General features: G+C 44.5%; 1 protein-coding gene across 1 annotated transcript in view; it reads right to left on the bottom strand.

Moving 5' to 3' along the window:
- Positions 1-2,677: 2,677 nt before the first annotated feature.
- The window catches only part of LOC147608258 (protein NEOXANTHIN-DEFICIENT 1-like), a 54,742-nt gene continuing 42,648 nt past the window's right edge, over positions 2,678-14,771 (bottom strand). Inside the window, exons 8-11 of the mRNA XM_086788976.1 lie at positions 4,006-4,171; positions 3,696-3,762; positions 3,422-3,478; positions 2,678-3,196 (exon numbers count right to left, since the gene is read on the bottom strand). Coding sequence (XP_086645102.1) covers positions 2,947-3,196; positions 3,422-3,478; positions 3,696-3,762; positions 4,006-4,171 — 540 coding nt within the window. The 3' untranslated portion in view covers positions 2,678-2,946. The remainder of the gene's footprint in view (positions 3,197-3,421; positions 3,479-3,695; positions 3,763-4,005; positions 4,172-14,771) is intronic.

Genomic DNA, 14,771 nt, shown 5'->3' with positions numbered 1-14,771 from the left:
CCTTTCAAGCACATGTTGAATCTATGGCAGTGGGTAATGATCTCTCACCGTGCAAGCATTTACCTTTTTCAAGTTCACACATACACGGATCTTGTCGTTCTTCTTTGGTACATTCGAAGGTGGATAGTCGAAGCATTTTATCTAGTTGTTCATCAACTCAAATAGTGTGAGCCTAGAAAGGTGCAAGAAGTCCACAAGAACCTGCAATTGGGGGAAGACATAAGAACCTGCTTGTGATAAGCAAAATACGAGTGAACAAGGGATAAATGTTTCCTCTCTGCCTAAAAGTGGAGTACCTTTATAAAAAAAACTCTCACCACCCTTACACAAGTGAAACCACAAGAACCTGCTTGCAACAAGCAACATACAAGTAAACAAGAGTTAAAAATGTCCTCTACACCTAAAAGTGGAGCACTTTTCTATAACACACTCACCGCGAGTGAATCCACAAGACCCTCCATCTAAAAAGACCCGTGTCGAGAAATGTTTCAACCTACCCCATATCCTCAACGTCTACGAGCTTGCCACTCCATGTGCCAACACATACATCAAAGATGGTAGCAATGCGGACAGCTTGGAAAAACTCTTTTATATGGAGAAGTCTCTCAAGCTTCTTCCTAGCTACATAACTCGCATTAATCAATGAGTGTAAAGGCTATGTTGCACCAAGGCCTAGACAATTAGTACATCATCATAGATTGAAAGTCAAAGTAGTTTAAATTATTGCTTTATTATAACAAAAGCACATGTCCTTCAAAGAAAAAAAGTGACCAAATGTCCAAGAAAGCAAGAGTGTTGGAGAAAATAAAGAAAGTAGAAAGAAAGCAAAAGAGTTGGAGGTTAGCAATGGATAGGCAAAGTAGTCCCTATACCTCTACTTCAAGGAGAATCCAAAAGCCTCCCATAGAAACGAGAGACAAGTAAAGATTACCTCGCATCAACACCCACACTATCAACCAATTGGATGATCATCGAATGATGGCTTCTTATCATTGCCCCCACCATCCCCAGAGATTGACAAAGAAGCAATAAGGTTGACTGACATAAGATCCCCAGCTTATTCTACCTCTATAGCTAGGAGCAACAAGCTGTCAATCACATGAGCTGTAAGGAAGCACACTGTTTACTTCACCTTGTTCCTCTTGCTTGTTCTTCACAATTATTGCATTTCACCATTTTATTTGATGGTGATTATCCATTTTATTCTACTTCATTGTACTCAAATTCTCTTACAAAAGTGTAGAAGTATTCTAAAGACAAATGAAGAGAAAACATAAAAGAAAGAAAAATCAAATGATTGCACTAAGGCCCACAAATCAAACATCATAATCTCAAATGTCTACACATTGAGTAGACTTGGTGGACCTTTGATCAGTATTACTCTCCTAACTTCTTTCAATCATGCTAATACCCTAACCCCATCTCTTTTGGAGGGACAACAGCCCAATCATGCTACCTCTCTCAACTGTTGCAATCTTCACCTCAAGTGCCACAACCTCCTCGCTTACCTCAACTAACTTTAATTTCTCCAAGACATGATCCACATGAATAAGGGGATTAAATTAACCATCTAGATTAACATGTAGCTTGGCCGGTTATGTTCACGCTTTTATTATTTGAGCATCGACATAATATTGTAATTTTGTCATTTGACATTGTAAAGTGCTTTAAGGATGCTTCCAAGTCTTGTACAATCCTTGTAACTAATGATGCTTATATATATACCCAACAGTTGGAAATCATCAATAGCCAACATCTATGCAAACATTAAACAAAAAAACCATAAGCCTTGGGCTTTCTCCAAAGACTGACATTTGTATATGATAATTCTACAAGATAAACAGACATCATCTCAAGGGCTATCAATGTGTCTACTTAAAAGAGGCATCATCGCAGCTTGTTCCTCCACTAACCTTGCAATCCAAACTTCTTCTTGGTAAGAGATGAACCTCTAAGGTGGTTGGTCGAAACAAGACTGTTGGGGATTTCACCTCACAGTTTCCTTTGAAAATAACACAGGATAGATAGAACAAAAACACTCACCACTCACAGTGCCTCTTCTTGGAGGCACCCACTCCCATATGTAACAAACTCAGTTCGTTGAGAGCACCAATGTTAGACTTGTCTTTAGCAGCAGAGGGCACACAATTTAACCGAATTCTCGACATACAAATTTCGTTGCTGTGCTTCCCACCAAAATTGAAAAGGCTCCTGCTCCAGCCCCATCCTTTGACTGGTAATACTTGAAAACTTACGAAACAGTCAGAAAATGCATTGGCATTGGAAGTACCCGTGATGGCAAAGTACTTAGTGCTTTGATTGGCATGTGTGGACACTCACACACACACACAAAAAACACAGGAGAAAATGTGTTGGCATTGGAAGCACCCGTGACGGCAAAAGTGCTTGTATCAGCGTCTTTAGGCACATGTCCACACTCTCACACATGCAAAGTACTCGTGTTAGCTTCAATGGCACCTGTGCACACTCACACACACATGCACACAAAAAAACACACACAGGATATATCTTGAGTTCTTAATCAAGCTGATGGGACAACATATGAACCATAATGCACGGAATGGGACTTCAACCTGAGGTATCATCGGTTAGAAGCCCGATGTGCACAGAGAGAGAGAGAGAGAGAGAGAGAGAGAGAGAGGTGCTACGCACAGTGCAAGCTGTTATTTTTTAATTATTTATGAACTGCCTGTAAAATGCACTGTATTGTACAACATAGCACTCTACATTTGTGATGATGTGCAAATGTGTGCTACTCATCAAATGAAAGAATAGTTGTCCCATATCCAAATATGAGAAATTTACCAGCACCAAGGGACAAAAGAAAGAGCATGTTTGCCATACAGAATTCACCTGTAAGAATTGACCCACCAACATCATCCTCTAGGCCCACACATGCATGTGATCCCTGAGAGACCCAGATACTCACACAGTCTTAGCAGAAACAGGTGAAGTTCCCCTTATTGCAGGTGTAATCTTGTGTGATGTACTGCCATTTCTATCCACTATTTTAGCTGCCTCCACATGCATTATCATATTCTCAAAGCACAGAGATAAGAGAGGTTTTGCTGCAAGTATTGCAAGAATGGACTTGTAAGAGAAGTCCTGATCTCCAATTTCAGCACCTTCACCACTAAAAGGGGTTGTGATAATTGCTGGCTTCACTGCTTTCACACTGCATCCCAATATCCCAGCAGATGCTTAAGATGCTTGTTAAAAAGCTTTGGTTTCCAGCAGGGAAGATAAACACACAAACTGTAACCTGATATTAAAGAATTATGCAAAATACAAAGAAAAACAAGACTCTCTCTCTCTCTCTCTCTCTCTCTCTCTCTCTCTCTCACACACACACACACACACACACATACACACACACACTAGCACAATGGAATTATGTGACCTGCAATTCAGCTGACATGAGTACTTCAAAAGGTGGGGCTGCTCTCGAGTCCTACCACTGCAAAGCCAAAAATTCGTAGTTCTTAAAATGAAGATTTTATTGATGAAAATACTTATGAATTTACTTGATAAAAACTTAAGTACTAAAATACATGAGAATTTTAAATATTCCATATTCATAAGAAAAAATCATATGAAAATACTAGGAGGTTTTATCAATGAGATTTTAATGATGAAATGCTAGTGAATTTGTAACCAAATCAAAAGATGCTGACCTAAAGCTGGGTAGAGACATGGATACTGATGGTCCGTGCCATTGTTTCCTTGACTCTGATAATGCCCCTGAAAAGCACAACAACTATCAGAGCTTGGACAAAGGTAATATTCAAACGTTCGGAATTTCATGATAATTTCTTGTAAGTGCTAGTGAAAAAATAGTCAAGATGCTCCTCAGTGGTTGAAATCATCTCACATATTGGGGTGATTCTATTCTTTTCCGGCTTATAGCTGTGATTGTTGCATGCCTTTTTCATACTTAATAGAAGTCTCTTTCTTGAAAAAAAAAAAAAAAGTCAAGATGCTTACGGTCAAATGGAAACAATATCTGGCATAAAGGTTTCTCACAGGGGCCATCCGTCTCCAAGATATCAATAACCGGTCGTTTAATATTCAGGTCTCTTTGTCCAGACCAGAATTTAAACAAAGGGTTCCACCGCCAGCACCCTTGCTGCTTCTGTACAGGCTTCAGTACCTACAAAGACAAACGCATGCATTTCTCTCTCGATGTATACATCAAGGTCACTATGTATATACATCATTTTGGTCTCATAGACCCTTTGTATCTTTTGAAGACGTTAATATAACTCTCTCTCTCTCTCTCACACACACACACGCATATTGGCCTGAGGCTATCTTGTAGCCTTATGAGCTCATTTTGTAGTCACATGATTACCATTGTATAGCTTTTCCTTTTCAGTTTTTTTCCCATGACTCAATATACATTCTCATGGATTCATTGTACTACTTTTGGGCTTATAGACCCATTGGGTTTTTGAAGATGTTAATATAACATTCTCTTTCTCTCTCTCTCTCTCTCTCTCAAAGACTAATAGAGATGTTAGATTTTCAAGAGGATACATTGATACTCCCTGAGGTCATGCCATATGAGGTAGACAAACAGATGCGTAATGGACAAAGGGGCTACAGTTAGATTGAGATGGGTATAACACATGGTTTCTTCATATTCAATGGAATGAAATGCTGTCCCACATCTTCAAGCTCAATTTCCATCCACACGGAAGGGATGGGAGGATTGTTGTGGATTACTTTATTGGGTTCCCTGCCGTATTTTGTATATGCCTGATTTCCACGTGCTCCTGCATGACCATTGGCAGCTTGCTTTCTACCTGAAAAGCACCTACAAATCCCCACCAACCCCTCCTTAGATTGTCACTTACCATCAGTATCTTCTCTGATGAGCAAGACCCAGTCTACAACCTTAGCTTGTCTTACCTGATGGCCCCAATCAACACCCTTTTCACACTCACAGTGAAAGCCTCCCTTCTTAGCCATGCAGTCCACACCACAGCCCATCAGAGCTTTCCATACATAGTCAAGTCCACCAAGAAAGCCCCAGATGGCACCACCCCGATGGTATGATAAGGAATGTAAGACACTACCTTAGAAATAGAATGAAAAATTCAGCCTTCACCACTCGCAGGCCAACCAAACAAAGGAGGTGTATAAGCGCCTTGTTAGATGCAAGACACGAGTTTCTTGCAAAAAAACACAAGAAAAGAAATGTTAGATACTCTCTGCAATTGTTAACTCCAAAAAATTTTGGCTTTGCTTCCTAGAAAGGAAATTAGCATGCCCCCTCATCGACCCAGCTATATGGCAAGCGTGCACGCACACTCCTTGATGCAGCCAATCAGCCCCTGATGGATGTCACAGACAACCCTCACTCTAATCTTAGCCGGGCTTTTCAATGAGTCCATTTGCAAAGGCCTCCCCCAAACCCAATCTCAAAAGACCATTATACCCATTCACAAGGCAGGGCCTTAAATTGGCTGGTGTGCACATGAAAGTATATGTTGCCCGCACACTTATCCCCAACCAGTGAAACCAGTAAAACATTTAATAAATCTGATAAATCTGAAAACTAGTCCTCCTGGGTTAGCTTTTTCTATGGACACATCACTAGTAAAAGCCCTTCCTCGACCTTGCAGTGCCAGCTGGTTCTTCCAATATTTCTGTTGGAAATACAAGTGATGAAGGGTGTAATAATTTGGCACTAAGGGGGGGCATGCAACCTTAGGATATAATGGCGGTGGATTTGCTATAGCTTGTATGTATAAAAAGGAGTGCAATGAGCCCCAGACTAGCTCAAAAGTAGGTACCTCCTTCAAGTGGGTTAGTGGATGAGTTGTAGTCAACAATCAGCATTTAAAGTAGCTAGCTACCTACTTGTGCTAGGAGGAAGATACAGTAGACTCAGTTACACGCTATTAGCTCACAACTTGTGATTGAAGGAGAGTAACAAGCCGTGGTTCCCACCCACCCTCTCCTGCATAAATGGCTCGCCGCCTGGTGTGTTTCTCTCGAAAAACACAAGGTATGAACAAGCTGGAGCCCCCCTAGCACAGACTTGTCCCACCACCACCCCACCCCACGCCACCCCCTTCGCCTTCTTGCACAGCATGTGCACCCCCACCTCCTGCATTTCCCTATCGCCCTCCTCCTGCCTATCCGTCCCCCTCCTCTTAAGCCACAGCTCACACCCCTGCCTTCCCACCCGACTTTCGCCTTCTCCCTATTGCTCCCCCCCTCACCCTCCCCCCCTCACCCCCCCCCCCCCCCCCCCCCCTTTTGAAACTTGTGGTGCCCGGGGAGTAGGGCCTTTGACACACTTTTTGATACCATCAATGCATATTAAAACATTTAAACATGGCCACTGCCTTAACACATATCCATCGTCACTTTGCATCAAACATAAAAGCTGGACAAAACATCTACAAATGCTGAAAATGGAGCTTGCACAGCTGACACTACGGAATGGGCTGACCCCCCCCCCCTTCCTTTAGAGTATTTTATTACCCAAAGAGAAAATATCGTGTACAAGCTTTGAGGGCCTTATTCACCCCACGGGAGATGCCGGATTATCCATATACAAATGCCATAACACAACCCGACACAAGGCAACCAAGCCACAACATAGGCTATAGAAATGCCAAGCCAACAATATAATCCATATACCTCCGTGTGGGTACTGATTCTTCCCCAAAAAAAACACAAGTCTTCATGCAATAAAGCTGGTACAGCAAGTACAATGGTTGGTATAGTAGGTACAATAGCTAGTACAGCAGGTATAGTGGCTGGTACAGCAAGTACAATCACTGGTACAATAGGTACAATGGCTAGTACAACAAGAACAACAAGTACAATAGCTAGAAATCATAATAAAATGATTAAATACCCTTGCCTTCAGTATTTCTTCGCGAGATGGAAGCCTTCAAAACAGTCCCCAACCACTTGCAATTTTGCATACCTTAAAAATATGGAGACATTACTTACTTGGACAGAGGTTTACTTTAGTGGATATTCAAGATGTCATCAAGATGTGACAAACAAGATGGATGTAGACAAGCCAAGAATTTAATTATGAAATAAAATCTAGAGCACGTAAGGAAGAAGCTGATGCACTTATAAGAAAGACTTCATTACTTGCCATCTCAATATTTATTCGTATGGCAAAGATCATTCATGATAGATTTTTTATGCACATTATTGTCTTACTTTCTGTAAAAAGGAACAGGACCACCCACAAAATAAAGAAGGTTGAAGGTTACAAAATCAAGGATGGGAATTATACTTTAATAACCACTTATGCATACCTAAAGATGAGAAATTAAAAAGGAAGATCTTGAGTGAATCCCACAATAGCCCAATTATAGGATACCCAAGTTATGTAAACACTTATATGTGTATAAAGAAAAGTTTTTTATGGCCCAAGATTAAAGAAGGATGTGTTACAACATATTCGCCAACATATTCGCCAATGCCTAATCTACTAGAGGATTAAAGCTCAGAGGGGTAAAGATGCTGAGGAAATCCCATATCCCCCAGATAAAATGGGAGTGCATTAGTGTGGACTTTATCATGCGATTACCTTCTCTTAACTCAGTACGTGATTCTATCCTAGTAGTTATTGTAGATTAACTAAGGTAAAGCCATCTAATACAAGTTACCTTACCGCCGTCTTCTCTTCTTCCGCCCGCCCCCCCCATCTCCAGTTGTCTTTTTCCCTCTCACACAGCCATTGCCTCTTCGCCCTCCCCATCCCACGTTGTCTCGCTACCATGCCTTCCTCTCCTACTCCTTCCTCTTCAAGTCACTACATTTGGGTTTCAATTCTTTCCATGAGTGCCTGAATACTTTGGTCTTCACCCCCTCACGAGGACTCCATCGCACTCGCTCCATCATCCCCAAACGGAGGCTGCCGCCCCTTGCCTTTTCTTAGAAACGGACCTCCAGCTCTTGGTTTCGACAGTTGCCTCCCTCGAGGCCCCTTCCTGGTTTGCAAGATCTTTGGATCCCCCCCCCCCCCCCCCCCCCCCCGCGCCGGCCGGGTGCACGGACAGATTTGGGATTTGTTCCAGCTTGTGCAAGAGCTTCCCCTTACTCCTTGGTTTGCAAGATCATTGGGAGGCACCCCATGCATGGATAGATTCAAGATTTGCTCCAGCTTGCGCAGGAGCCTCCCCTCCCTCCAGAGACTCCAAGAATAGACCCCAGATAACCCGTGGCTAGAGTCGCAGATGGAGGCAGTGTTGGGTATTTCGGAGACTCTGCCCATGTTTGTGTCTGTGTGAAGAACAGCCCTTGTTTGTGTGTGTGAACACTCACTTATGTAAGTAGGTACATGTGAACCATGTTACATGTGGAAGCTCTAGTAATCTTCTTTTAACCCCAACCCTAAGCGCTCCATAGGAACTCTTCTAACAGAGACACATCAGAGCCCAGATAGAGGGCTACCTCGAGTAGAGGGATTCCAGTGGGAGTCAACATACAGGAGGACCACACGCCAGGGTACCGCGAGAGGGTCGGGGGGAGCACCAGTTCTATTCAGACCGGAGCTACAGGGGAGACTGAGAGTGGTAGCATAGGATCCAGAGGCCAGATACATGTGGATCAGCTTACAGCTCTCACACGACAGGGTTATATACATAGCCCTATGTTACTTTCCTCCATCACGATCCTCCTATGTCACTACAGAGGACATGCCACAGGAGGAGGAGACAGGAGCCTCGCCATACACTTGTCTGTCAGAGGAGATTGTGCATTATTCTACACTATGGGAAGTATTTCTTACGTGTGACTTCAATGTCCACACACAGAGCAGACAGTGTGAGGTGTATGACTATGATGACATGGAGATCCTCCACCTTGTGGATCCAGAGGAGATAGGGGCTAGTCGGGCATCAGAGGACACTGGACCAGACAGAGGACATTATGGGGACCAATTACTAGAGTTGGGAGCCAGGCATCGTCTCGTTATTTATAACAGGATGCTACAGTGGCCGGGATCAGGAGGGCTGACATGCTTCCCACATGGGGGTCATACACGGACCGGAGGCACGGTGGTGGACTACATTATGGGATCTTTGGAGGCATCACAGCTTGTCACCTCATTCTCCATCCCACCTCGTCCTATTGGGGCAGATCATACATACTTGGCATTTTCACTAGCCGGATCACCAGTATCACCAACCCCCCACATACCGACGCCACACACTACCATCTACTTCACACATGACATGGCAGACATATACACTGGCAGAGTAGAGGATGGGCTCCTACTCATGGATCCCGTGGCACCGCTTCCCACATCGTGTCCACTCAGGAGAGCCTGCGAGATCTGGGACTATGCCCCAGAACAGATGGTATGATGACGAGTGCAGAGCCCTATACTCACGGCTCCGCATACAGAGAGCCTTGGGAGCCATCACAGAGCAGGAGTCGAGAAGAGAGATGAGGAGACTTACTCGCCGCTGCAAAAGGCGGGCTTTTGCAGAGATACAGGAGCTAGAGATCTTCCATTTCTTCATGAGTAGAGATAGCCCTACCTCATGGCGGCACTTCAGAGACCCCCGGACACCGACACCCTTTGCAGACCCACAGACATGGCACACATATGCAGAGGGCCTATACCACGCCCCACAGCAGCCCCCTATACCTCAGCCACAAGAGCCTCGACCTACCACAGCTAGCTTCTTTACCCACTCGATGGTAAAGGAAGCTATCCGCCGCCTACAGCCGCCGACCATATGGGCCTACAGGGTGAGCATCTCATATATGCAGTAGATTCTTTGGCTCCTTTTCTTGCATACCTGTTTAACAGGGCACTAGCAGAGGGTTTGCCTGCAAAGTGGACGATGCACACCATTGCGCCGATCCACAAAACAGGGGATATGCTCGATCCGAGCAACTACAGGATGGTTATGGTTGGCCACGTGTTGGCCAAACTCCATGGTGCAGTGTTGGAGCAAGAGCTTAGCTTATATGCTGAGCGAGCAAGTTTACGCTCATCAGGGCAGGCAGGCTTAAGGAGAGCTTTCTCTACCATTGACCATGTATTCACTTTGAGATGTATGATTGATCAGGCCAGAGTGAGGAAGAGAAAGCTCTATTGCTGCTTTGTGGATTGCAAGGCATTTGACACAGTACCACGAGAGAGGCTCTTTCAGCGCCTACAGTCTCTTGGCATACCAGCAGATATGACATGGGGCATCTATGCATTATATGAGCAGGTTTTTGGGCGAGTCAGATGCCCAGCAGGTATGTCCGAGACTATTGCTAGCACCATTGGTGTGAAGCAAGGATGCCCACTTTCCCCCACGCTATTTGGGTTATACATTGATGAGGTGGCTGACTTCATTACACGGGGAGGCGGAGATGGAGTTGATCTAGTAGGTACCTCAGTACATATTATGCTTTATGCTGATGATATTGTATTAGTGTCTGAGTCTCCAGGAGGTCTACAGCAGCATCTACATGCACTCGATGATTTCTGCACACAGAGGGGTCTCACTATGAACCTTGGGAAAACCAAGGTTATGGTCTTTCATACATCGAGACAGGGCAGGAGTCAGCTGACATTCACTCTCGCACGACGCCAAGTGGAGGTGGTGACATCATACGTGTACCTAGGGGTTACCTTCTCTGCAGCAGCCACGCGCTTCACCATGGGTTCAGCAGCTAGAGCCAGATTGACACGGGGATATGCAGCATTGGCTATGCTAGAGAGACAATGCCACCATGCGCATTTTCAGGAGCCCCGGACGAAGGGGTGGCTATTTGACACATTAGTCACACCGGCACTGATGTATGGAGCAGCGGTATGGGCGCCAGGACTTGCTACTCATTGGTGGACACAGATAGAGAGACCACAGGCCCTCATGATGGCACCCATGATACGCAGCAAACCGTCAGTACCTCATGACATTATCCGAGCAGAGTTTGTTGCGCCTCCTATGATGGTAGAGGCCATATTCCAGACTATATGCCTGCTAGACAGATTCAGAGAGATGCCACAGGACAGATTGTCATACAGAGCTTTTGAGGCATCTAGACAGCTGGCTGAGGCAAGAGACAGAGGATCATGGTATGCACAGGTCACACATTGGTTCTCACAGCATGGCCTAGACATGGATCATCTACCACCATTCTAGTATGACAAGGATGCACCACATATCCGTCTCTCTCATAGTGAGAGGAACAGAGTATTGAGACAGGACCTATGGCAGCTCTATACATGAGAGACATGGATATCACCTACACAGCCTCTTCCACTGAAGATGCTATACTACAGAGATCACTTCATGAGTATCACTGATGATGGATTTATAGAGAGGCCTAGATACATGGAGGGCTTTTTACCACACGGCTCCCGAGTAGCTATTGGTCAGCTTAGAGTCTCATCACATCGATTGGAGATCGAGACTGGCAAAGCAGCACGGATCCCCCGAGAGGAGAGGGTATGCAGATTGTGCAGAGAGGAGGTGGAGAGTGAGGAGCATTATGTATGCAGATGCAGAGCATATACAGCCATGAGAGAGAGATATCCCATTTTATTCAGAGAGCCACATTCCCTACGCCAGATCTTTGAGGCAACAGACCAACGCATACTGGGGAGATTCATTCTAGACATACAGCGTCACAGAGAGACATCATTACAGGCTCAGACAGCTCCAGAGGGGGGACGACAAACACATATTACTACATTTTTTCAGAGATCCACCCCACTCCCAACCCCTACACAGCAGGGAATTACTCTCCAGAGAGCAGAGACACTCAGAGCCCGCAGGAGACAGAGGACACCTGGCTTTCAGACACCACGCCTATACCAGAGAGAGATGACAGAGATCAGAGCTCAGTTTCACAGAGAGGGTGCGGAGCGACTGGCTCGCTTCAGAGCAGACCAAGGCATGTTCTTCAGGGAGCTATGGACACCCCCTTCATTGATGTATACCATTCTATACCCCCAGTATGGTACAGGATGAAGCTAGCTAAGTTGCATATCATGATTGTATACTCCATGCATATAGCTTTGCATTCTCCTAGTAGTAGAGCTCCATCACCTCCCCCACTCATTGTACTTACTGCACACCCAGATTCAGCTTTTTAGTTCAATACTTTTTCATTTTGTTGGGATGACAGAGGATACACCACACAGGTACACTGATTTGTCTCATAGGCCAAGTTCGGTCTTTTGGAAGAAGTTAATAAAATCTCTTTCTTTCTTTCTTTCTTTCTTTCTTTCTTTCTCTCTCCATGGACAGTTTTGTATCACCCCAGTGAGATAGCTTTGTTTTGTTTCTATTTTATTTTCCGTTCCATGATGAGATATGCCATGGACATTATTGTATCACTTTGGTGTTATAGGCCCATTGGGTCTTTAGTAAGACACTTAATATATCTTTCTTTCTTTCTATCACTCTACACACATAGTAGCCCTGATGGTAATTTTTCCTCCTCTTTAGCTTAGGCCTGTATAACCGTAACCCTAAGGCTCACAAATGGTATCAGAGCCACGTGTTTCACCCACTGCCCACTTACGCACAGATTCATGCTATCTGGACCACCACCCGTTTCTATTCATACCATCAATCACCTGTTAGGCCTGCGCAGTTCCGGCCGTACACACTTGCGCAACAGCACTTCGCCAACGTCAACCTGCTCATGTGCGCACAGCAGTGTTGTACCTGGTGTATACACCATTAGTTATGCATGTGTGCCGCCCTATCACCAGCACCACGACTTGCTGCCTGTGCAAGTGCAGCCGAGTTCTTGGCTACCACCGCCCACCTGGTCGACTTATCCATCTTTGCTCCAGCTGCACCACATCACATCTACAGCTGCCTGACATCGCCAGCTCGTCCATGTCACCAAGGTCTGCTGGCAGCAAAAAGCACACCAGCCTTTGATTCACCTCAGTAGCAGCCACGTCAACAAGACCTCTTTGTCAATTTTTTCTCCGCCCGCCCCTTGCACCCACCATAGTGCTCCCGACTGTACCAGCTGCAAAGAGCACAGGACACGAAAAATCAACTTGGGGCTTTCTCACATAAATGGTAAAATCCTCTAATTAAAGCTCCAATATCTTGAAAAAATTAGGGCTTTTGTTCAATCAGTAAAAACCAGTAAAAATTGAAGACTCTGCATGTATCAGAATTTGGGGGTTTTCAAAATTGGGGCAAAATTTGCCAAATTGAAGCCTCTATGAATTCAGAAATTTGGAGCTTTTCCATTTTGACCCTATTTAAGGCCTTTCCAACATCCAAAATTTGGGGCTTTTCCAAATTGAAGCTTCCTTCAACACATTGAAGACATTCCAAGTCCTGTGCCCAGGCCCCCGAGCCTAAAATGACCGGCCAAGTGTCAATTGCTTGTCTTCATGGACACTTCACCACCAGCTTTGGACTTCCATAAAATATTTATTTTTAGTTTTTATGTGTGAGTTGTCATGGGTCCTTTGCCTGGGTCGTCCCCCGAAAAAGATTTGTAATAAGTGTTCGACATGTATGTCAATTTTTATGTGTTTGTAGTGCCTTGTATCCCTATGTAGGTCACGGGGAGGGAAGGAGGGAGGGATATTTCTAATAGACTGATGTAAGTGAAAGTCATGGGTGGTCAAGTTTTTTTGGCACCTGTTCCCTAGACCTGTCTATGCGCATCCATGGGTGAGGGAGGGAAGGAGGGAGGGATATTTCTAATAGACTGATGTAAGTGAAAGTCATGGGTGGTCAAGTTCTTTTGGCACCTGTTCCCTAGACCTGTCTATGCGCATCCATGCTTATTAAGCCTCTGGGTAATGCTTGTGGAGTCTTTGAGCCTTTTGTGCCAAGCTCACTCACCTCTAAACCATGCTTACTAGCCTTTGAGTCTGTAGCAGGGAACGTGTCTTAGATGGAGTGTTAGAGTGCAGTGTTGACCCCAAATGACAATGACTATTGAAGGTCTATCTTGTGACATCTCCACCTTCACTTTGAAGGGGGGTTTGTTAGGTATTTCAGAGACTGTGTATACCCATCATGTACATGTACCCTTGTTTGTGTATCCGCTTGTGTCTATGTGTGAACAGCCCTTGTTTGTGTGTGTGAACACTCACTTGTGTGAGTAAGTGAGTAAATACATGTGAACCACCTCTTATAGCCACTAGTGTGTTTGTGTGTAAGCAATGATGTCGGTTTAGCCAAGTGTCACTACCCCATGAGTAGAGTGTTGAGAGAGAGAAGACATTCAGCCTATAAAAGCGTGTGCTTGTTGTAAGCTTTAATATATCAATCAATAAAGTATTGAGTCGTGCAACACATTGCAGTTGATCAATCCCCAAAAGGCAATACGCTTAAGAAAGCAAGTTTTTTTGGGGGAGTAAAACAGGGCTGATTATATTACCACAAAATCTCATACAAGCATGTGCTAAAGCGCCAAAAAGTACAAGTGCGACCAACCGCACTCAAAGGCAAAAAAAATTGCCCAAAAACCTATACAAAATCTCAAGGAGGGAGATAAGAGATGGAGGACATAAACCACCATGCAGGAATGTACTTCCACCATGGGATACCGCCCTGCAAGTTGAAGAAAATCTAGTGATGACTCCAAGTCTCCAAGAAATGTTCTCTCCACAACTCACTAGACCGAGAGGAGAGAGTCATCAAATAGTCCCATTCACATGAAACATGTAAATGGTATCGGACCACATATCTGCCAAAATCTGATGAGTGGAAGAAGATTTTCCTCCAAGAGTGTGGTGACATTTGGCCCTCCAAATGCACCAACCAAGAATAGCG

The sequence above is a fragment of the Cibotium barometz genome, chromosome 53, assembly GCF_041138505.1.
Source record: "Cibotium barometz isolate CiBa-2024 chromosome 53, ASM4113850v1, whole genome shotgun sequence".
Lineage (NCBI taxonomy): Eukaryota > Viridiplantae > Streptophyta > Polypodiopsida > Cyatheales > Cibotiaceae > Cibotium > Cibotium barometz.
This window is presented reverse-complemented; position numbering and strand designations above follow the sequence as displayed.